Raw genomic sequence first — 25,334 nt, forward strand, 5'->3', positions numbered from 1 at the left:
AGGAAGAAAATTGCTATAAAATAAATGTAATATATTTATTATTTTATATTTACATATTGATTATATAATATATAATGTTATATATTGTTATAATATATAAACATGCACACACAAAACACACACACACACACACACACACACACACACACACACATACATATACCTAAGACTAAGAGGATATTTACCATAATACAATTAGTATTTATTTCTGTGTAGTGGGATTATGAGTGGCTTATTCCTTGTTTTTTTCTCTACTTTCCATATTCTCAACAATAAACCCACATTACTTTTACCATCAGAAAAAAGTACTAATAGATATATCTACATGTGTATATAGGTACACAGATGTCTGGAAGGATGCATACCAAACATTACTAGTAGTTAACTCGGTAGCAAAGTATGGGGTGATTTTGACTTTTTTTCCCTGTACTTCTGTATTATTTAAATTGTTTATAATAAACTTCTATTTTTCAAAAATAATAAAGCAACTTTTTTTCAAAAGCATGAGTTTTGGGGTAGAAAATATGGTACCTTACTTTGATAGAATTTTGGTAATAAGAAATAGAAAAAAATCTACCATTCAGATACTTTAGAGCTTAAAGGTCCATTTACTTTTGGTTTTGTACAGAAATGCTTCCCTTATCATTCTTTAACAAATTTATCTCTAACGACCCTGCGCATGGTAATGTAATCCTCCTAATTCAATGGGAAAAGACCATGTACTGATTTATAACTCTACCAAGAAAGGGTTGGTATACACTTATGGGGATGATAAGTAATACCATAATATCCCTATCTATAAACTTTGAACAACAACTTTAGAGAATGTACAACGATTATATCCAAAGAAGACCCAATAGTTCAAGAAAGCAGAAATGTTCCACTGAGGGCCAGATTCTCACCCCAGATAAATCTCAAAATGTTGCATAGATACTTTCATTTCTGATCTGAGGATTCTTACAACTTGTAGAGATTTCTGCTGCAAAATGAAGAAAGTTAAGCAGGAATTCACTATTCTCTGTCCAGAACCAAACTAAAAAAATTTTTTTGTAAAAAATCTTCTTACCTTTTTTCCACCTCTAAAAGAAAATTTTCATTGTTACCCAACTGACTAAAATGCAGCTTGGCAGCCTTTCTCTCACTTTCTCGTACGGCTCGGTCATCTAGAGGCAAAAACCATGGTCTGAGCATGTTTCTTTTTGGAGTAAACAGTAATGGGTCAGAAAAGCATATTCACAGAGTAAAAACTAAAGATCAGTCTCATCTTTTGTTAGAGATGGGTCACAGAATAATGCTATTATGTTGTCACTGGAGCACTAGTAACTCAGGGAGACTACAGGGACACCATAGCAACAACTGCCACATAAGTGTAACTACCTTTGCAGCAAAGTACAGCTTGGGCAGCAAACAATCCAAATGGCCTAATCTTAAGGCTGAAAGTTACATCATTTCTGAAAGACTTTTCTTAGTTCCTCTATAATAACTTTCCCAGGGGCATGTAACATAGAAGTTTATATCAATAAGAAATGTATACTCAACAATAAAATTATAAAGAAATACAGACTAACTCATTTGAAGGAATATTTATTGTTCCTTGACAACTAAGCCCCAAAGAGTTGTTGTATTCGTTTTCTATTGCTAATTCAGTTACAAAGTTGGGGCACCTGGAAAAATAAATCTCAACCTGGAAACTTTTTGTTGGGGAGGAAGCGGTGGTGAAACCATCAACTGAAGAAAACTAAAGCTGGAAGTAACTGATAAAATCATAGATTGTCATTCAATAAACAATAAAAGGACTCGTCATACATCCTGCCAAAACAAAAGAGTTACATAAATATTGACTAATAAACAAATATATCCTGCCAGTGCATACTCTGGGCCAACATCCAAAAGGTTAGGAGGCAGCTGGTTTAAAGTAAGATTCTGGGGCAAAGAACAGGGGAGGAGGGTCTCACCCAGTTTCTCCAGAGTTTGTAGCGTGTACACAGCAAAGAGCCTATAATCTGTATCTTTCCTGACAACAGGATTGAGTCTCAAATCTAGTTCTTTGAGGAAGGGTAAAGGCTGTAGGCGGGACACCTCCACTAAGGAAGGAATGTTGTTATAATATAAATTCAGGTCTTGGAGTGAACATAAATACTGGATGCCCTGCAAGGAAAAGACTACATTGTGAAACTGCACATTGGGAAGCACTAGGAATCTCACAGATAAAGATGGAAATACAACTATTACTTTCCATCCTTAAACAGTTACCTGAGACACCCATGAGAAAGGCAGGGTTGAAATTCCCATTTAGTTGCCTGAGAATAAGAATGCTGCAGCCCATGGACACTGGATGTGCTATACATTAAATAATTCATAGATATCATACATTTCCTCCTTTATAAGCTCTGACATCCAGATATCTGCTGTCAGTTCTCTACTTCTGTTGCCCCCCATCACTCTCCCAATCCAATCCTTCTCAGTGGTAGCCAGGCCAAGTCACTTTTGCACTTCTCTCACCCTTGCTATAACCACTCTCCTGACCCCAGGAGCACCTCAATTTAAAAGAGGGAGGGAGGGAGGCAAAAGAAAGATGGTTCTGGGGAGAATGGCAGGGAAAAAAATTAAGTGTGTATGTATATGTTCTTGTATCTCAAGACCTCACTTTTAGGGTGAATGGACTATATGGCAAAACAAAACAATGCAATCTCCAAGTCTTCCCTCCTAGACCAGTCAAGAGCCCCTTTTGTCCTTGTTTTCCCCTTCAGAGTTACTGCCACCCTACAAGCTCCCCATCCTCCAATCAGTCAGTTCTCCTTGGTAGAAATGTTCTGCCTTCTTCTGTTCTATTTCTGTGGACTTAGCAACCCCACCCCCCCTCCCCCCACTTCTCTAGCAACAGTACAATCAGAACTGGGACACTGGAGAAGAAAAGCCACAATTTTTCTCCTTTGCTAAAACTTACTATCGAAAATAATTGTTTAATTTTCATGTATTTGGCTAGTTAGGTGCTTGTGTCCAACACTAAATTTCAGGACAATATTTCAAAACATGTACATATATGTATAATCACATACTGTTAGTAGTGAAAATGGTTACCATAAAAGGAACTCTGTCATTGAGAGTTATTTCAGAAAGGTAAAATTATTTTCCATCATGTATTTATAAAATAATGTTTTTATTCTCCTCTCATTTAAAATTAACCTTTTTATAATTGCAGGAAGTTTAGAAAACTCAAAGATATATTCAAAACATTTCTGAATAGAACACTGTTTACAGTTGGATGCATTTCTTTCTGGCTTTTTTCAGCTCCACTAACTTCTACATTGTGAAAGGGTCAATGGTTGGGAATATTTATCAGTGCTTTTGGCCTCACTCTCAGGGCAGTACACCATTAGGACTGTCTTTAAATGTGTCTGATGTCCCAGCTCAAGTAATCTTTTAATGTCTCATTGTAAAAGTCAAGGAAACAATTCTTATCCTCCTCTCATGTTTCCCAGTTGGCATAAATTCATGTATTCCCCAACGCTACACTAGAACTAAACACAAAACATTTCTCCCCTGGGAAAATTAAGCAAAATGATTCAGAACTGCTAGAGATGAATACATGCAGATAAATCATAGATGCAAAAAAATTTGTAAAACTAACATTTATTAAGTACTTCCTATATGCCAAACACTACAGGAGTCTTATATATGTAATATTTGATTACACGTGCTAATTTGATTAATCTTCACAACAGTTTTCAGCCAATTTACAGAAATGGAACAAAAGAGAGTAAAAAAGCAAATGACAGCAATGTTCACTCAATTTTTTTTAGTCTGAAAAGAGCAATCAGATAAAAATACATATGAGAAGAGGAGACCTAAATAACTCTGTACTAATACTTTCTGAAATTTGTGGGCCAAATACAAAGGGCTGTTATCAAAGAGTCTAAAGACCAAGTTCAACTTGGAATTTCTGCTTTTAGAATCCTAGTTGGAAATTTGATCTAGCTTGGATTTCTTCTTTTGGGGCCCTTAGTTTTAGACCTTGAGATTGGGTCTAATTTGTGTTGTTGAACAAGTTTCCCCTAAGAAATGCAAAACTGGAGGAATAATCCAGATCATTAACCAATCCTGGATAGAATCTGTCTTTCACCTTCAGTCTTGCACAGAAGGGCTTTATCAAGACAGCCCCATAGCTGGGCAAAAAGGGAACAGTGGAAGAAATACCATTTGGGGGTCTATGCAAAGAAAATAAAACTTCCATCTCTGTGTGTTTGGGCATTTATATTTGTAGAGCTCTTTCTGTGCGTTTGCTAATCCTCACACTTTCTGCTTAAGCATGCTCCCACCTACTTTCCTAAACTGCCCTCTGCACCACCACCTCCTGGCATGGAAATTTTTGTTTTTAAGACCATCATTTCCTCCCCCTCCTAGAAAAAACTCACAGTAGCAACTTAGGCCATGCACCAACATCATCAGAATCCCCTGGGAATGCCCTGGACCCACCACAGATTTATTAACTTAGAGTCTCTCTCGGAATAGGGACTAAGACTCTGTACTTTTATTATTATTATATATTTATTTATTTATTTATTTATTTATTGGCCATGCTGCATGGCTTGTAGAATCTTAGTTCCCTGACCAGGGATTGAACCCGAGCCCTCAGCAGTGAAAGCAGAGTCCTAATTACTGGACTGCCAGGGAATTCCCAAAAATCTGTACTTTTAACAGTGCTCCTCATAATTTTTTTAACACACGTTAAAAATTGTACTATGGCCCTAGGCAGTGATAGTTTAATATAGTTTTCTCTCAGTATAAAAGGAATTTTTCCCCAATATTTTATAATAAAAAAAAGTCAAACATAAAAGAATTTCACAGTGAATAATAAAATTTAGTTTGGAAACATTTAAAAGGAAGATGCTATATTCCCCAGGCTGATATTATCTACCTTTTATTTCTTCCCATCAAAAAAATAAACTGACTGGTCATAGAATATAGAACTTACCTTCAGGCTAGTGATCAAATTTCTTGATAAATCTAAGGATCGGAGACTTTTAAAATTTCTGAAGGCATCACCAATGGAATGGATTTTTCCAGCGTGAGATCCCTGCAATGAAAGAGACTCCACCAGTTCTGAAAAGAGATCATCAGTAGATATATTATGATCTCGGCTTGGATAAAGAGCAGAGTCACTGAAAACAGGACTTCCTTCCTCCCGTATCTCATCTGTGAAAGATCTTACATTCAAGGCTCATAAGAAGATCAGATCATCCTTTTAAAATCATCAATATGGGGCTTCCCGGTGGCGCAGTGGTTGAGAGTCCGCCTGACGATGCAGGGGACATGGGTTCGTACCCCGGTCCGGGAAGATCCCACATGCCATGGAGTGGCTAGGCCTGTGAGCCATGGCCGCTGAGCCTGTGCATCCGGAGCCTGTGCTCCGCAACGGGAGAGGCCACAACAGTGAGAGGCCCACGCAAAAAAAGCATCAATATGGTCTTACGCAGTGACGCCAAGCCTTGGTTTTACAGAACACTTGAGTTCTCTAATTACCCTGAAGGATGTAGTAAAAGTCTCCAAAAGTTCTCAAAACAAACAAATTCAGCAATCCCACTGCGAGGATTTAGCCCTATAGATAATACTCACAACATTTTGCCAGGATATATAATGTAGACCAGAAGGATGTCAATCACAGGAAAGTTTTAGGAGGAAGGGAGGGAGGGAGGGAGGAAAAGGAGAAAAAGAAAACTGTCAAAGAGCCCATCAGGAGAAGAGTAGAACTAGATGGCCTAAGCAGCAGTTCATTGATACAATGGACAATGTACTAGATCTGTGACCTTGTACAAGTCACTTAACTTCTCTGTGCATCGGTTTCCTTATCTGTAAAATGGAGATAATAGTACTTACCTCACAAGATGTTGTAGGGATTAAATGAATATATATATATGTGTGTGTATATAAAGATATATACATATATATGTGTGTGTATACAAAACTTAGAACAGTGCCTGACACATGGTGCTATATACATGTTAATTATTGTTATGCAGTCATTAAAAAGAATGAGGTAGATTTGTAGATGCTCATATGGAAAGATCTCCAAGACATTAAGTGAGGGAAAAGTATGACTCTGTGTCTGGGTGTGTGATTGTGTTTTAAAGAATATATATGTGTGTGTGTGTATGTAGGTATGTGGGTATATGTGTATATATATATATATATTATATATATATATACACACATACATATGTACATGCATACATAGATGTCAACTAGACTTCTAACAGCACTGAAAAGAGGAGAATCTCAAAACTGCCAAGAGGAGCTCACTGGCAAGTGTGGTGGGCCAAAATGAGAACAGCAACCAAAACTGGAAGGAGTTTCTGCAGAATCCCATTTGCAGATGACTGCCAGGGGATTGCATTGAAATAAGCTCTTAAGGTGCTGGAGCAGTCTGGAGCAGTCTAGGACCTATAAACTATAAAAAGTATGAAACTGAAGATCCCTTTCAAGGCAAGACTCATCCCTGAGAGAAATCAGTGGGAGTAGAATCCACATTGAAGGGGATAGAGACAATAGGTTCAAAAGAAAGAGAAGGTCCAGATACAAGTCAGGGAGGGAGGCAGAGATAGCAGTTCTCCGCAAGCTTAAAGCCCTATTTTTAGTACTTTGTGAACACAACAGAAGAGGGAGCTCCAAAACCTTGAAACTAGGAAAGCTATTCTGGCCCACTCTTCCCATCTAAAAGTATAGAAAACGTAATGCACTTTAACAAAGAGACACAGAAAAGGTTTACAGTCATATTTTATATGAGGTTATTAAAACAAAAAAGAAAAAAGAGCAGAATAGCATCCTTAAAGAATGAAAGCACTCCAAAAAGATACATCCACAAAACAAATGAAAATTTTAACTTAGTATTTCAAAACAAATTTCAAAAGCTAAAAGATGTCATAACAAAATGTAACAGTTCTCAAAACATGGTCCCTAGACCCCTGGAGGTCCCTGAGACATGTACAGGGGTCCACAAAATCAAAACTATTTTTAAAAATTATTTTCATAATAATATTAGAACATTAATAGCTCTTTTTGCTGTGTTGACATTTGCATGTATGGTGTAAAAGCAAAAACTACTGAGGCCTTAGGATGAGTCAAGGCAGTGGCATCAAACTTCATTCTTAGTCATTGTATTCGTCACCATTGTATGCTTGCAATTAAAAAAAAAAAGCCACTTTCTCTTAAGAATGCCCTTGAAAAAGCAATAAAAATGGTTAATTTTAGTAAATCTTGACGCTTGAGTATGTCTTTTTTATATTGTGTGACCAAACAGGAAGTACGCATGAAGTACTTCTGCTTAATACTGAAGTATGGTGGGTGCCTTGAGGGAAAACACTTGTGTGGATTTTGAGATGCCAGCTTAACTAACACCCCCCCCTTTTCTTTTTGAACACCATTTTTACCTGAAAAATCTGACACACTATGGTTATTCAGACTTGAATAGTTGGCAGACATTTTCTTGAAAATAAAGAAAGTGAGGCTGTCACTTCAGGAAAACAAGTGACAGCAACTGTTGTCAATTATAACATATGAGCTTCCAAGCTGAAATTAGAATTTTGATAAACTTGTATTTGCCACCAAAAACTTGATAGATTCCAAAACCTAAAGATATCTCTGATGAGATTTGTGATGATACTAACAAACATGATTTTTTAATGTAACAAAATGAAATTTGCCAGTATTTGGAAGACAGACATAGTGAGTTAATATTTTTCAAATGACGGATGCCTGATGTTACTACAAAATCATACACGGGTAAAAGATCTGTTTAAATGCAAAATTACCTGGGGAATTCCCTGGTGGTCCAGTGATTAAGAGTCCGTCTTCTAATTCAGGGGACGTGGGTTTGATACCTGGTCAGGGAACTAGGATCCCACGTGCCACGGGGCAACTAAGCCCTCACCACTGAGCACGTGTGCCTCAACTAGAGAGCCTGTGTGCCGCAAACTAAGGGGCCAAACGCTCTGCAGTCTGTGCATTGCAACTAGAGAGAAGCCTGTGCACCACAAGGAAAGATCCTGTGTGCTGCAACTAAGACCCGACGCAGCCAAAAATTTAAAAAAATAAAAATAAATGCAAGATTAACAATAGATTTTTTTTTTTTTTTTTTTTTTTGCGGTACGCGGGCCTCTCACTGTTGTGGCCTCTCCCGTTGCGGAGCACAGGCTCCGGACGCGCAGGCTCAGCAGCCATGGCTCACGGGCCCAACCGCTCCGCGGCATGTGGGATCCTCCCAGACCGGGGCACGAACCCGTGTCCCCTGCATCGGCAGACGGACCCTCAACCACTGCACCACCAGGGAAGCCCCTGCAGTGATCATTTTGCAATGTATACAAACATCAAACCATTATACTGTATGCCTGAAACTAAGTTAATGTTGTATGTCAATTATACCTCAATTAAAAGATTAAAAAAATTTTTTTAAAGAATCAGTGGTTGCCAGAGGTTACATACTGTATGATTACAACTATATGACATTCTGAAAAAGGCAACAGGAAAAAGGTCAGTGGTTTCCAGGGGTTCAGTGGTGAGGGATGGAAGAATAGGTGGAGCACTGGGGATTTTTAGGGCAGTGAAACTGTTCTGTTGATACTGTAATGGTGGACACATGACTATACATTTGTCAAAAACCCCAAAACTGTACAACACAAAGAGTGAACCCTAATGTAAACTATCGACTTTAGTTAATAATAACGTATTATTATTGGTTCAACAACCATAACAAATGTACCACGTGAATGCAAGTTATTAATAATAGGAAAACGGAGAGGGGATATGGGGGAGGTGTGATGGGGGGAAGAGTATATGGGAACTCTTTTATCCTTTCTTTCCTATACAAACTGTGCCTCAGGATAACCAAATAGTTGGCGTGAGGAAATATCTTTTTATATAAGTATTACAACTAACAAATATTAAAGAATTTTAAAATTATCATTTTGCAATCCCGAATGAATTAATGGATCCTAGGCAATCATATTCAATGACTGAGAATATCACAAAAAGAACACCAGATGTTATATACTTCCTGATGGAAGTATACACCATCACTTATGAAGTGGTCTTGCAAAAAACCCCAAAAAAACAGGGACTTCCCGGGTTGCGCAGTGGTTAAGAATCCGCCCGCCAGTGCAGGGGACATGGGTTCGATCCCTGGTCCTGGAAGATCCCACATGCCGAGGAGCAACTAAGCCCTTTCACCACAACTACTGAGCCTGTGCTCTAGAGCCCACGAGCCACAACTAACTGAGCCCGCGTGCTGCAACTACTGAAGCCCATGTGTCCAGAGCCCATGCTCTGCAACAAGAGAAGCCACTGCAGTGAGAAGCCCGCACACCTCAATGAAGAGTAGGCTCCCCTCACCACAACTAGAGAAAGCCTGTGCACAGCAACGAAGACCCAACACAGCCAAAAATAAATTAAAAAAAAAAATCAAACCTGAATGTGATCAAGCCTTATCTAACTACCAATTCATAGGAAATACAAGGAACAGAGGTAAATGTTAAACATCTTAGGAATGTAGTGAGCAAAATCCAGATTGTAAGAAATTATTCAGGACATGACTAGTTTCTTCAAAAACAATAGAAAATACAAGAAAAATAATGGGAAGAACCTGTAGATCAAATAAGATTTAAGGTAAATATCAACCAATTGCAATAGACCTTACACAGATCCTGATTCCAAAAATTAAAAAAAAAAAGAAAAAATGTATAGGACAGTGGGGAAATTAGAAAACTAATTGGATATTTGATAATATTAAGAAATTGCTGTTAAGTATTTTTAGGTTTTATATGTGATTTTTAAAAAAGAGTTCCAGGGACTTCCCTGGTGGTGCAGTGGTTAAGAATCTGCCTGGCAATGCAGGGTCCACGGGAATCGAGCCCTGGTGGGGGAAGATCCCAGATGCCGCGGAGCTACTGAGCCTGTGCTCTGGAGCCCCTGCTCTGCAGCAAGAGAAGTCACCTCAATGAAGAGTAGCCCCCGCTTGCCATAACTAGAGAAAGCCCACGTGCAGCAACGAAGACCCAACGCAGCCAAAAATAAGTTAATTAATTAATTAATTAAAAAGATTTACTGTTAAGCCATGGTAATTACAAAAGTCTGATATTGGTGCAGGAGTAGATAAAGTGAACAATGGAACAGAACAGAAAACCCAGAAACAGACCCACATTTATAAAGTGACTTGGAATATAGCAGAGATAACACTACAAAATAGGTTCTGGGAAAACTGGCTATTAGCATAGAAAAATACAATTATATTATATCACATATCATATATAAAAATAAACTCCAAATAGATTAGATTTTTTTAAAATTTGGAATCCATTGTTTCCAGATATCAAACGAAACAGATCATAGTTAATTAATTAATTAATTAATTTTTTTTTTGGCTTCGTTGGGTCTTCATTGCTGCGCTCAGGCTTTCTCTAGTTGCGGGGAGTGGGGGCTACCCTTCATTGCGGTGCGCGGGCTTCTCATTGTGGTGGCTTCTCTTGTTGTGGAGCACGGGCTCTAGGTGTGTGGGCTTCAGTAGTTGTGGCGCACAGGCTTAGCTGCTCCGCAGCATGTGGGATCTTCCCCTACCAGGGCTCGGGCCCGTGTCCCCTGCATGAGCAGGCAGATTCTTAACCACTGAGCACCAGGGAAGCCCCTGGAAAATTAGACATAATGTGAAAAGCAAAGCTGCAGAATTTTTAGAAAAAAAATGCAGGACCCTATTACATCAGTGTAGGGGAAAACTTCATAAATAAGACACAAAAATCACACATCATAAGGAAAAATAAACTTGACTACCTTAAGATGAAAATTTTCTGCATGACAAAGGATAATTATTTATTAGAAATTTTTAGTACAGAGAAATATAACAAAGAAAACAAACATACAGAAAAGGTCTATAATTGTACCACCAAGATTATCCCTTTGGATATTAAAAAGAAAGTAATGCTTATTACACAGCCAGAAAATTCTAACAGTACAGAAAAGTACAGAATGAAAGTAAAAGCCTCCCTCCCCCAAGGTGACCACTGTGATTTTATATAGAAGAATTTTAGAATGCATATACCAGCACATTCATTTAACTGAAAAGTATCCATGTTTTGGGAATTCCCTGGCCGTCCAGGGGTTAGGACTCTGCTCTCTCACTGCCCAGGGCCTGGGTTCAATCCCTCGTTGGGGAATGAAGATGTGCAAGCCACGTGGCGGAAGGATAGAAAGAAAGAAAGAAGGAAGGAAGGGAGGATGGAAGGGAGGAAAGAAAAGTATCCATGTTTTATTGGTAAGTAAAAAAAGCAACTTGCCAAATAGTATATATGCTCTATTCCTTAAAAAAATAAAAAAGGATACCTATGTATGTATGTTTGCATAAGCAACAGAAAAGGAGAGGGAAGAATATTCTTTTACTTTAGATAGTTTTGTATCGTTTGAATTGTCAGAATGAACACAATTTTGTTATTCACATGTAATAAAAACAAGCTAACAAGCAAAAAAAAAAAAATCCTGCCACATATTATTCTAGCTGGAAAATGGAAGGGGTATGTGCCCTCCCCAAATCAAATTGAATAAATTTTTAAAAAAGGAAAGGAAAAAAGAAAAGAAAGGTACACCAGCATGTCAAGCCAATGAAGCTTTTCTTAGATAACTTGTAAATTAGGGGAGCTCAAAGTATTAATAGTTTGGAAAAGAAAAACCTGAAATATCTACATCAATCTATCTATATGCACACCAAACCATTATCTTTGGGGTGGGGTGGGGGATTTCCAGAAGAAGGACCGATTAATACCCTCTTTGCTCACTCATGTAGTGTTTGACTGTTACCAGCATGTATTAATTTTGATAAATTTTAAATAACAAATAATTTAAATAAAATAAAACCAAGTTATTGCATATCCCACAAATAAAAAGTACTAGAGGAAGAAAGGTAACTTTGTCACGGTTAGAGCACAGGCTCTGGAATCAGAGTCCTGGGTTAATAAACTCTGGCTGCATTACTTACGGCTGTGCGGCTTCGGGCAAGAGTCTAAACCCAATTTTCCTCAACTGTAAAATAGGAACAGTAACAGCATCTGCTTCACAGTCTTGTTATGGGGATTAAATAATGCAGGGAAAGCATTTAACACAGGGTCTGCCATTACGATGCAGTGAATTTAGGAAGGCTAAAAGTTGAATCAGGAACGCTGATAAATTTCCCAACATTTCTACTCCTTAAAAACTTAGAAAGCAAGCTGTGTGAGTCAGACCCCAGGTCAGAGGTGGGGTCAGCAGTCATTCCGCCCGTTTTACCTCTAGGACGAAGTCAAGGCACTGATCTAAACGCCTCGAGAGATCAGCTGCTATTCCTTTTACATCAGACCCCTTTCTGAGTCTCAAAAGGAGGCTATGCATCCAGATGGATCAAATGAATCGCCAAGTTCTCGAGGTGAAGACTGGACGAAGAGAGGGGCTGATGAAGGAGCATCCTTTCCCATTTCACCCCAACCAGGAAAAGCCCTCCTGGGTCGTTAGTTTCCGAAACTGCCAAAATTAACGCCCTTTGTGGCTCCTCAATAGCACCCCGACCTCAAAAGCCCTTCTCACCGCGCTTCCCTTCTCCCGCCAATACCCCTCTTGGGGCTCATTTTCCTTCCACTAGTTCAGACTGTCCAGTTCTGTGTTCCTGGCCTCAGGGTCCGCGTAACCTTGTTTCTCCTTCTCCATTTTAGACTCGGCTTCTCTCCCTCAATTTCTCGCCCTCCACCCCAGACTCCCCAGTTACTTCAGTTCCTTCACCTCTACTTCACTGTAACCCTTCCGCTTCAGTAAGCCCTCCTCCGCCTCAGAGACCGCTCCTCCACCGCCGTTCCCCACCATCTACCTCATATTCCTCTGCCTCCCCCTGTTTTCTCCCCTCAGCCTCTAACACCAAGCTCCCGATCCAGGCCCTCCCGGCCTGGCCCTACCGGATTGCTCCAGGGTCAGCGCCCCCAGGCGGCGGATGCCCTCCTCGTCCAGCTCCCACTGCTCAGCCATTCCCGCCCACCTGCCCCACTCCGCCGCTCACCTGTCACCGCCCGCGAGGCCGCCCGGCGCGCGCCAAGCCCCGCCCCACGCCTCCAGGCCCCGCCCTGCCCCGCGCGCCGCCGCGCTTCCGGGGGCCGTTATTGCCCGGGTCACGCTCCTGCCCACCCGCCTCAGGACCCTAGGCCATGGTATGGAGCCCGCCCTGGCGGGAGCCCCAAAACCGCTAAAACTGCGAATGGGTGCGATGTGGCGGAGGATTAGGGCTGTGGGGTTAGGAACCTGACTCTGGGACACGGGGTGGATATAGCCCCAGCTTTGAAGGGTTTGGGGGCTAGTTCTGAGGAGTCAGAAGAGAGTTGAAGTGTTATATAGCTCTGAGGGTGTGGGGGACGCCAGGTCTGAAGGGTGGGAGTGTGCTTCTGACGCGGTGGTCTCCATATCTCTAGTTCTTGGGAATGTTGTCTCTGAGGCAAGGCGGTGGGCGGGAGGGTGACCGTGGTGGGTGTGGGGGGATCTGAAGGATTGGGTTGGAGGGCAGCTCTCTGAGGCATGATGGGAAGCTCCAGATATAAAACGTTGTCTCTGAGGAGTTGAGGTCCTGTCTTTTTTTTTTTTTTTTTTAATTTTATTTATTTTTGGCTGTGTTGGGTGTTCGTTTCTATGCGAGGGCTTTCTCTAGTTGCGGCAAGCGGGGGCCACTCTTCATCGCAGTGCGCGGGCCTCTCACTATCGCGGCCTCTCTTGTTGCGGAGCACAGGCTCCAGACGCGCAGGCTCAGTAGTTGTGGCTCACAGGCCTAGTTGCTCCGCGGCATGTGGGATCTTCCCAGACCAGGGCTCGAACCCGTGTCCCCTGCATCGGCAGGCGGATTCTTAACCACTGCACCACCAGGGAAGCCCGAGGTCCTGTTTTTAGAGCATGAGACAGTTCTAGTTCTAGAAACTGATTTGGAAGGAGCTCCTCTGGGAGAGAGGGCTCAGTGTGGAAAAGAGAGATACCCTTTGGGATGGGGTCGGATGACTATGCTGGGGCTACCCCATTTCCTGCAGTCAATCTGGCAAGAAGCCTTTTGTCCTTCAAGTACTACAGGCCCCCAGCCTGTGACTGAGGGCTCTTCCCAGGCCGGGGTAGTTCTGCGCTAACCAGCTCCTGAGCAGTCTTTGGGAAGAAAACTCTGGAAAGCATAACCACATCCTTAACCCCAACCCTCCCTCCAGCAGGCTTCTCTTGAGAGCCCACCTGTGGATGGGCCATGTACCTGTAAGAAGGAGGCAAACTCTGTGGCAAGACCTCTTGCCATACCCTATCTTTAAAGAGGAACTGAGACCAGAACTGTGGCTCACCTTCAAGGAGCAGGTTTTATTTGGCACCCAAAATATGCACACTTGGGACACTTTCACTGAGTTCTCAAGCAGCCTGTCACCTTTAAGGAGAATAGAAAGCAAAATCAAGAGTCCTTGCATATTTATGCTTTCTGGCCTAGGTGGGGTCCTTAGTTACCCTCAGCTTGTCATGTTCAGCCTTACCTATGTTTAGAAAGGCCAGGACTTAAAAGCTTAGATTAACTCACTAGATTGGCTTTTCCAGCTCTGCTGCTGTGAGTCGTGACACCATTACAGTTTGTAATCTTTCTCTTCATGTCCCTTTTAATTCTTCTAGCCTCAAACGGGCCATGTATAATTGTTTTTCTTTATATCTGAATATATCAACAAGGCTTGTTAGAAGAGAACCCCACCCCCTTCTTTATTGCATGCATTTATTTTCCTAACTCAGCTGTCAAAATAGGAGATGCAGATTTCTGTTGGAGAAGTGGGCTTTTCCTGCCTTGAGAAACCACCTCTTATTTTAACATTCTTTCCCCCCACCAACATTTTAATACAAATTTTGAAACATTCAGAAAGTTTGAAAGAATTTTACGGTGAAACTATATACCCACCACCTAGATTCTACAATGAATATTTTGCTGTAATTATTTAATTACATATCCTCTATCCATCCTTCTATCAATTCATCTTAGCTTTTGATAAATTTTAAAATAAGTTACAAATATTGGTACATTGCACCCCAATCACTTCAGCATGCATAATGTTTACCTAGAATTTGTTAACCTAAAACCATCAGTTATTTTTTTACCAGCAAAACAGGTTTATTTGGGAGCAGTAAAGAACTGCAACTCAGGACATGCAACCAGGGTGAACCACATGCAAGTCGGGTAAAGCAAAAGAGGAAACTCTTTTATAGGGAGAAGGGGAAGTTGGGAGGGGCTGTTATAAACAAAAAAATCCATTGGAGGAAACTGGGAGTTTGAAGTATAGTGACTTTTCATTGGCTGAGTTGTGCCAGGCAAGGAGAAAAATCTTTCTTCCTCCTGCTGGCCAATAGTAAGGTAGTATCACCTCCTGCTGGAGCTTTGAGTTATGTCTCTTCCGTTGGATCTTTTATTGACCTTGAGTGGCATGTGTGTGAGAGCTCCCTCTTCTGGCCTCCTGACTCCATTTTAGTGAGGCTTCCCTTTATTTTCACAAATTCAGTATTGTTTTGTGGTTCTTTTTTAGGTAAAATGTTACATACTATTTACGACTCTAAATTTTTTATAAGAGTAGTGCTCCTTGAGTGTTTTTTTTCTATTAATATAATTTATTATAACAATAGGCCACATGATCATCTCTAGTGACCAGAATATGGTTTGTTTTTTTTTTTTACATCTTTATTGGAGTATAATTGCTTTACAATGGTGTGTTAGTTTCTGCTTTACTTGAGTGTTTTTTTTTTTTAAAGTCTGATACAGATTGTTTGTGTGTTTGATAGCTTTCTGCTTTTTTGTAGTGTTGATAAGTTAGGTCATCTTGAAGCAAAATGGACAATTTGTTTATGAATAGATAACCTTCAACTTTTAACAATGAACTGAGGAAGGTTAATGATCTTTGCTGCTTTTGTATATATAAAAAGGAACCCACAGCATTCAGCCATCCTGCCATGGCCTTAATAATGTAATGTCTCTGCAGGTATGATTCCAAGAGAGCCCTGACATATTCAGTGGGGAGGGGAGCACCTCATCATAACTCTTTCAAAAAGAGCTTTATTAAGATATAATTCACATACCTTTCAATTTACTGTTTTAAAGTGTACTATTCAGTGGTTTTTAGTATGGTCACAGAGCTGTACAGCCATCACCACAATCAATTTTAGAACATTTCCATCATCCCAAAGAGAAATTCCATACGTATTACTAGTCATTTTCCATTTCCCCTCCAACCTCCCCAGCCCTAGGCAACCACTAATCTATTCTCTCTCTCTCTAAATTTGCCTATTCTGCACATTACATATAGATGGAATAATATGTGGTCTTTAGCATCTGGCTTCTTTCACTTTGCATAATGTTTCAAGGTTTCGTCTATGTTCTAACGTGTATCAGTACTTCATTCCTTTTTATTGACAAATAGCATTGCATTGTATGAATACATTACAGTTTGTTTACTAGTTCATCAGCTGATGGACATTTTGGTTGTTTCTACTTTTGGGCCATTATAAATAATTCTTCTATGAATGCCTGCAGATTTTGCTTGCAAATTTGCCTGCAAATTTTGTTTGGTCATAGGTTTTCATTCCTCTTGCGCTTATATCTGGAAATGGAATTGCGAACCATGTAAGAACTCTGTGTTTAATGTTTTGAGGAACCACTGAACTGTTTTGCAGAGCAGCTGCACCATTTTACACTCCCATCAGCAGTGTATGAGATTTCTAATTTCTCCAGTCTTTGTCAACACTTGTTATTATCTTTTTTTTTTTTTTTTTTTTTTTGCGCTACGCGGGCCTCTCACTGTTGTGGCCTCTCCCGTTGTGGAGCACAGGCTCCGGACGCGCAGGCTCAGCAGCCATGGCTCACAGGCCTGGCCGCTCCGCGGCATGTGGGATCTTCCCGGACCGGGGCATGAACCCATGTCCCCTGCATCGGCAGGCGGACTCTCAACCACTGCGTCACCGGGGAAGCCCATTACCTATTATTTTGATTCAGGTCATCCTAGTGGTTGTTAAATGGTATCTCATTGTGAGTTTTGCTTTGCATTTCCCTAATGACTAATGAGGCTAAGTATGTTTTCATGTGCTATTGGCCATTTGTGAATCTTCTTTGAAGAAATGTCTATTTAGATTCTTAACCCACTTTTAAATTTGGTTATTTGTCTTTCTATTATTGAGTAGTAAATGTTCTTTTTACATAGTCTAAGTACAGATTCTTTATCAGATAGATGATTGGTTCCATTATATGGGTTGTCTTTTTACTTTCTCGATGATGTCTTTTGAAGCACAAATGTTTTTACTTTTGATGAAGTTTTATTTATTTATTGGTTTGTTTATTTATTTCACTTTTGCTTTTTGTATCTTATCTAAGAAGGCATTGCATAATCCAAGGTCATGAAGATTTTGTTTTCTTCTAAGGGTTTTATATCTTTACCTCTTATTTTTAGGTTTATGATCCATTTGGTGTTAATTTTTTGTATGGTGTGGGGTAGGAATCCAACTTTTTTTTTTTTTTTTTTTTTTTTTGCATGTGGATGTCCAGTTGTCCCAGCACCATTTTTTGAAAAGGCTCTTCTTTACCCATTGTCTTTTCTTGGCTCTCTTGTCAAAATTAATTAACCATAAATGCAATGGTTTATTTCTGGACTCTTAATTCTGTTTCAGTTATTCAAATGTCTGTCCTTGTGCAGTAGCACACCATCTTGATTACTGTAGTATGTTTTTGTTTTGTTTTTTTTGTTTGTTTTTGTAGTATGTTTTGAAAGTGTGAAGTGTGAATCCTCAAATTTCATTCTCCTTTTTCAAGATTGTTTTGATTATTCTGGGTCCCTTGTATTTCCATATGAATTTTAACATCAGCTTGTCAATTTTTGCAAAAGAAAAAAAAGCAGTTGGAATTTTCATAGGGATTGTGTTCAATTGTACAATAGATCAATTTGAAGAGTATTGCTACCATAACAGTATTGTCTTCTGATCCGTGAACATGGGATGTTTTTCCATTTATTTAGGTGTTTTAAATTTTCTTTCAACTATGTTTTGACGTTTTCAGAGTACAAGCATTGCACTTCTTTTGTTAAATTTATTCTTAATTACTTTATTCTTTTTGATACTATTGTGAATGGAATTGTTTTCTTAATTTCATTTTTGTGTTGTTCATTGCTAGTGTATGAAAATACAGTTGATTTTTTATATTGATCTGTACCCTTCAACCTTCTTGAACTCATTTCTAATAATTTATTATTATTAGATAATAAATAAATAATTAGATAATAAATAATCCTGCATTCCTCAGGATTTTCTTTATGCAAGATCACATCATCTACAAATAGAAATAATTTTACTTCTTCCTTTCCAATATGGATGCTTTTTATTTCCTTTTATTGCATAGATCTCTTTTCATTTTCCCTTTAGGAGGAGGCTGGTATGCCTCATGAGTCAGCAGAGGATTTGTTTCATTTCAATGTCGGGGGCTGGCATTTCTCAGTTCCCAGAAGCAAACTCGCTCAGTTCCCAGACTCCCTGTTATGGAAGGAGGCTTCAGCGTTGACCTCTTCGGAAAGCCAGAGGCTGTTCATTGACAGAGATGGTTCCACATTCAGGCATGTGCACTATTACCTCTACACCTCCAAACTCTCCTTCTCCAGTTGTGCAGAACTGAACTTGCTCTATGAGCAAGCACTGGGTTTGCAGCTGATGCCTTTGCTGCAGGTAAGATACTCTTGTCTTCCAGGAGTGGTGATCAGTAACATAGGCCTTACATCACTAAAATATTGTGTCCTTTTATATATTCGTTGCTGAGATGATCCTCTTAATGAGGAAGTGTGATGAGTTAGATAAGGTAATAAACGGTACACTAGAAATGCATGTTCTGAATAAAGGATTTCATCCTGACTGTGCCTTATCTATGCTAGCAGCCACCACAGACCCAGGATAGGACTTTCCATGGCCTGAAAGGGTGTTCTTGACTCTTGGAAATCCTAGCTTAAGCTTCTTCTTTCTTTTGTTGTTGAATTTTAAAAGGTGGAAACACTAGAAATTGTAGGATTTTCTACATACACTGTGTCTGAGATTTAAAATCTAAAAGACTTGTCAAGAACATTACTTCTTGGGACTTCCCTGGTGGCCCAGTGGTTAAGAATCCTCCTGCCATTGCAGGGGACATGGGTTCAATCCCTGTTCCGGGAAGATCCCACATGCTGTGGAGCAACTAAGCCTGTGCGCCACAACTGCTGAGCCTGCGCTCTAGAGCCCACAAGCCACAACTACTGAGCGCATGTGCCTAGAGCCCGTGCTTCAGAACAAGAGAAGCCACCACAATGAGAAGCCTACTCGCCGCAACTACAGAAAGCCCATGCGCAGCAACAAAGACCCAATGCAGCCAAAAAATAATTAATTAATTAATTTTAAAAAAAAGGACATCACTTCTCACTGTGCCTGTTAGGTACACAGTGTTCACTTACAGCAAAGTAAAACGTCCTCCAAACTGCAGAATCTTTCATTTGTCTTCAGTTCTCTGTTTTCCAAGACTTCTTTTCTCGGTGTAAGAGCTTTAAATACCTTTACTTTTAAACCATCATAGTATCACTGAAGAACATTACCTTCTTTCCTAATTTTTCTCCAGACTACAGAAATCATTTCTGTGGTTTATCTTAATTAGTTTATTCTTAGTTTTTGAACAATGATATTTTTTTAACCTGGAAGAACTAAATATTATGACTGGGAAGGACCATTGGCCATGCTCCATGTTAATCCTACTGTCTGGACAAGGTGTTGTTTATTCTGTCTTCACGAGCGCTGACTGACAAGCCACAGTGCAGCTCAGTGCACTATGAACTATGCCTCTCCAACACCTCAAAGAAGAGAATTGAGGTAGACCATGCATATCTGGGTCATATGGGAATGAGAACATTTCATAATGCATGTTTTTATGGACACTGTTTACGAAATCAGTGTTTTCTCTTAAAAGGTATTATACATTTGGAAATCAAAATCTTTAACATGCTCCAGTGCAAGTTGTTGTATATTCTTTTCTTTTTATTTTTTTTAAAGTTACCTACCCGAAATAAAAATTTTTTCAACTATCCCAGGAACTGAGTACTAGAATTGCTTACAATTGGCTTTTAAATCACTTAAACAGCCCGGATTGTCAAGATGGCTGCTGATTTTTTTGAGGGGGGCGGTTGCACCACACGGCTTGTTTACTGACCAGGGATCGAACCTGGGCCCCTGGCAGTGGAAACGCAGAGTCCTTACCACTGGACTGCCAGGGAATTCCCAAGATTGCTAATGATTCTATACCAAAGCACCATTTTGTGGGGAAAAGGAGGGAGTCACTTGCAGAAAATCAAAGAGATCAAGGCAATTTTTTGAAGAACCATTTTAAAGAGCACAAGCCTATTATACAGTTTATCAGCCCTTTAATTCCTTTGATGTCCTTACTTCCCAAATTGAAACAAAATATATTTGGGAAGCAACTTCTAAATGGGAGGAAGCAACTTCTAAATGGGAGGTAACAACTCAGAAGCCAATGAATTGGTCCAATTCCAAAGTTCCAAGTTGTGTGAGCAGTAGTATTTGAGGAATCATATGGATCTGCCTCCCTAAAACAGACCAAAAAATAAGTGCTTATGTTTTGGAAATGGTGCTCTAAATAAACATTTAAGCCGGCCCAGCTGAAGTGGTATTTATTCGTTGAAGCAGGGTGTAAATATAGCTGGAGAATCAACAGCAATCTCAAGCAGATCAACAGCCTCACTCGTTTCCATCGCTTTCCCCACTCCTAAGGCCTGTCCACATACTCAGGTTCTTGCCTAAATGTACAAACATTTTGCTTGGAGAAAATGGAGTTTGCCAGTTCTAGTCTAAAGACCCTTCTCAGGCAGCCCACCTTAATGCATTCAGCCAGTATTTATTGAAAGCACTGTGGTTACCAGGCATTATTCCTATGGGCTTTAAGGAAAACATAGGATGATCCAATAAAAATATAATATAAACCACATATGTGAGCCACGTGTGTAATTTAAATTTTTCTAGTAGCCACATTAAAAAAAAACCAAGTGAAATTAATTTTAATAATATATTTTATTTAACCCAGTATCTTTAAATACTGTCATTTCAATATGTAATGAATATTTTAAAATTAATATATTTTACATTCTTTTTATGTACTAAGTCTTCAAAATCTGATGTGTATTTTACACTTAAAGCACATCTCAGATTCAGACTATCACATTTCAAGTACTCAATAGCCATATATGGCTAATGGCTACCATATTGGACAGCACATATCTAAATTGTTCTAACCTGTTAGTGCTGCTCACTGTAGAGTCCTTCAGATTTAGCCCCTAGCAATAAAAATGGGACTTTGCCTCCCACTAACTAAAGTTCCCATGCACGCAACAGGAGGCATATCCTACACAGGATTATCTATAATATAGTAAACTTTGTTGGAAAGCCATATAGGAGCCAACAAGTAGAATGAGATGGGAAGCTTCTGGAGGACAGGTGCCTGAGCTCACACTGCTGCTCTGCTCTCTACCTTTCCTCATCCCCTCACATCCCTACCCTTTATCTCTCCTGTCCCCCAGCCCCGTCCACCTGCCCACCCCACCTCCCCCTGGCCTGTAGCTTTGGCCTTCAAAGGGCACGCTCAATACCTATTATTGTCTTGATTCTAAGTGTAACATTTATTGTGTATTGAGCACTAATCACAGGCCAAGCACTGGAGCTACAGGCATAAACCATACAGCCATACAAGGTCAGATAGAGGTGTGTGCTATGAAGAATAGAGCAGTGTTTCCTGTGTAATAGTGAAGGAGGATGGCATTTCTGTATTCTAGAACTTCTTGTGGTTTCAGAATGTGTTTATATGATTTTCTTTTTGTATGTATAGTTTTTATTTATTCTGTCAGTCACTGCCCTCATAGTACTGGAATTTAGTTGAAAGAATAAAGCATTTACATCTAATCTGCTTGTTTTGTAATGTACTGATGTGTAGTATGTGGTAAGGAGATAGCAAGTGACTGAGGCCAGCTACTCCTTTAGAAAGAGTGGTCAGGGCTGGCCTCATTGACAAGGCAACATTTGAGCAGAAGACTGAATGAAAAAGGGACAAGTCATGCAGGCGTCTGGGAAAGAGCTTTGAGGCATAAGGAACGACAAACACAAATGCCCTGAGGTTAAACGAGTGACTTGGGAGAGGCAGACTCAGCAGCCATTGTCAGGTGCAATGAGAAGTAAGGAGATGCCAGGGCTTCCCTGGTGGTCTAGTGGTTAAGACTCCGCGCTTCCAGTGCAGGGGGTGTGGGTTCAACCCCTGGCTGGGGAACTAAGATTCCACATGCCATTCAGTGTGGGAAAAAAACAAAAAAAGTAGGGAGATGCCAGAAACAGATAAGGTCAGAGGAGGCTATGGACCAAATCTTGCAGAGTCTCACAGGTGACACTGAAGACCCAGGATCTATTCTAAATGTTATAGGTACCTCTCGGAGATGTTTAAAGAAAGAAGTAAAATTATCAAATTTAACATTTTAAAAGATCATTAGACCTTGGGTTAAGCAATGTTTTCTCAGGTACAGCATCAAAAGCACAAGCAACAAAGGAAAAAATAGATGAATTTTGAATTTCATCAAAATTTTAAAATTTTGTGCTTCAAAGGACACCATCAAGAAAGTAAAAAGACCACACACAGAATGGAACAAAATATTTGCAAATCACATATCTGATAAGGGACATGTATCCAGAATATATAAAGAACACTTACAACTAAACAACAGAAAGACAATCAAATTTTAAAGTGAGCAAAGGATTTGAGTAGACATTTCTCCAAAGAAGATATACAAATGGGCAATAAGCACATGAAAAATGCTCAATATCATTAGCCATCAAAGAAATGCAAATCAAAACCATGATGAATTACCACTTCACATCCACTAGAATGCCTCTCATCAAAAAGACAGTAACTGGTGTTGGCAAAGATATGGAGAAACTGGAACCCTCATACACTGCTGATGGGAATGTAAATTTGTGCAACCTCTTTGGAAAACAGTCTGGCAGTTCCTCAAAAAGTTAAACATATCATTATGACCCAGCAGTTCCACTCCCACGTATATACCCAAGAGAAATTAAAACCTACAGGATGTCCACACAAACACTTGTAGACAAATGTTCATAGCAGCATTATTCATAATAGCCAAAAAGTGGGAACAACCTGTATGTTCATCAGCTGATAAATGGACAAACAAAATGATATATCCATACAATGGATTATTATTTGTCAATAAAAAGGAATGAAGTACTGATACACGTAACAACAAAGATGAACTTTGAAATGTTATGCTAAGTGAAAGAAGTCAGACACAAAAGACCATATACTGTATGATTCCATTTATATAAAATGTGCAGAATACACAAAGTTAATAGGGACAGAAAGTAGATTAGTGGTTGCCTAAGGCCAAGGTATGGGGTGAGAAGGATAGGGTGAGCAAAAATAGGCAGTGGACTGTAAATGGGTACAGGGTTTCTTTTTATCATGTTAAGATAGATTGTGATGATGGTTGCACAACTCTGTAAACATACTTAAAATCATTGAATTGTATAAGTGAGTAAATTTTATCATTTATATATAATATAAAACTTATTCACATTAGATATAATATGAAATATATTTCAGTAGAGCTATAAAAACATCATTAACTTCTGGCTTGACATTAGACCTGGAGTCAGCAAACTATTTACATCCCATGGACCAAATCCAGCCTACTACCTTTTTTGTACAACCTGTGAGCTAAGAATTGCTTTTACAGTTTTAGATGGTTGAAAAAAATCAAAAGAAAAATATTTTGTGGCACATAAAAATTATATGAAATTCAAATTTCAGTGTTCATTAACAAACTTTTATTGGAACACACCAAGCTTATTTGTTTATATATTGTCTATAGCTGTTCTCAAGCCACAATACAGAGTTGAATAGTTGCAACAGGGACTATATTCTCAAAGCCTAAAATATTTACTATCTGGCCTTTTACAGAAAAAATTTTGTTGACCCCTGGCCTAGACTCTACTGGGGCAAGGGAGGAGCAGGAAGACAAGTTAGGAGGCTCCTGAAGCATTCAAATGAAAGATAGTGATGGTTTGGCCTAAGGTGGTAATGGTAGATTTAGAAGTGTTCAAATTCTGGATATGTCTTGATGACAGAACTGATAGGGTTTGCTGATGAATTGGAGGTAGAGTGAGAGAGAATGGATAACTCCTCTGTTTGTATCCTGGGCAATCAGGTGAAAGATGTATTCTGAGGTGCAGGCTCAGAGGGAAAAATGAGGAGTTCGGATTTGAATGTATTAAGTTTGAGAGGCAAGAAAATGGTGTTTGTTAAACATCCAAGTGGTGATGGGGAGGAGGCAGCCAGATGTATAGGTGTGGAATTCATGGAAGCAGTCAGGTCTAGAGACATAAATTTGGAGTCATCAAAGTTGGTATGTAAATCCATGAGCCTGGATGCTTAGGAATGTCATATCTTGTTCACAGGGGAGATATAAACTAGTCACTACAGGTCTGTACATTAACATCATAGTGCTTCCTAGGACCTTCTGTGTAATTTGGGAAGTCCCCTTTGTGTAAATGTAAGCTGCTCCAAGCCTCTCATGCTATCAGCTTGGATGGGAGTCATAGCTGCTACTGCAGAGTGTGAAATTTTTCTTCAGGATAACTCACAAGGGTTCAAGGTTCATGGCAGACTGTTGATTCCCTTTCACTTGCCCCCTTGAAGTCCACTGAGGACTTAGTACGTTGACAGTATATGCTGCTTGCGTTTCCTTTTTCATTGCCTTCTGAGGACTTCTAAGTTTGGAAACTTAAATCGTTCCACCTGTGAGTGTTCGGCTACCAGCAAGCAACCCCAAAATGCCTGCATTCCTTGTGCTCAAGGGAGCCAGAGAGTTTTTATGTTGATCACACAAATGATGCTTTTAAGAAAACAGACCACTGACGAGTCTCACATTTCCTATTACTCATGATGTGAAGACAGATTACCACTGTGATCTTGTAAAGGAAGGTTATGTAAACAGCAGATATTTATCCCAACAGTGTAGCTCATCTGTGGATATGGGTAAGTGGACAGCTCAAGTGTAAATGCCTTGACATGGCATCAGGGCTCCTCACAGGACAGCCCATCTGCTTGTCCTGACTCATATCCCAACACATATACATACCTACCTGCATGCATGGGCACATACGCATGCACATATGCGCACGCACACACACACACACACACACACACACACACACACACACACACACAC

At 39.7% G+C, this 25,334-nt stretch overlaps 2 protein-coding genes across 2 annotated transcripts in view; one reads left to right on the forward strand and one right to left on the reverse strand.

The window, feature by feature from the left end:
- LRRC36 (leucine rich repeat containing 36) overlaps positions 1–13,026 on the reverse strand; it is a 45,636-nt gene extending 32,610 nt beyond the window's left edge. Inside the window, exons 1-4 of the mRNA XM_029207150.1 lie at positions 12,957–13,026; positions 4,976–5,103; positions 1,956–2,148; positions 1,067–1,163 (exon numbers count right to left, since the gene is read on the reverse strand). Of these exons, the coding sequence (XP_029062983.1) occupies positions 1,067–1,163; positions 1,956–2,148; positions 4,976–5,103; positions 12,957–13,026 (488 nt within the window). The remainder of the gene's footprint in view (positions 1–1,066; positions 1,164–1,955; positions 2,149–4,975; positions 5,104–12,956) is intronic.
- A 141-nt stretch (positions 13,027–13,167) lies between these two features.
- Positions 13,168–25,334, forward strand: part of KCTD19 (potassium channel tetramerization domain containing 19) — a 32,442-nt gene continuing 20,275 nt past the window's right edge. Inside the window, exons 1-2 of the mRNA XM_029213570.1 lie at positions 13,168–13,205; positions 18,448–18,744. Of these exons, the coding sequence (XP_029069403.1) occupies positions 13,203–13,205; positions 18,448–18,744 (300 nt within the window). The 5' untranslated portion in view covers positions 13,168–13,202. The remainder of the gene's footprint in view (positions 13,206–18,447; positions 18,745–25,334) is intronic.

Source organism: Monodon monoceros, unplaced genomic scaffold, assembly GCF_005190385.1.
Source record: "Monodon monoceros isolate NGI ecotype Baffin Bay Population unplaced genomic scaffold, NGI_Narwhal_1 Super_Scaffold_10, whole genome shotgun sequence".
Taxonomy (NCBI): Eukaryota; Metazoa; Chordata; class Mammalia; order Artiodactyla; family Monodontidae; genus Monodon; species Monodon monoceros.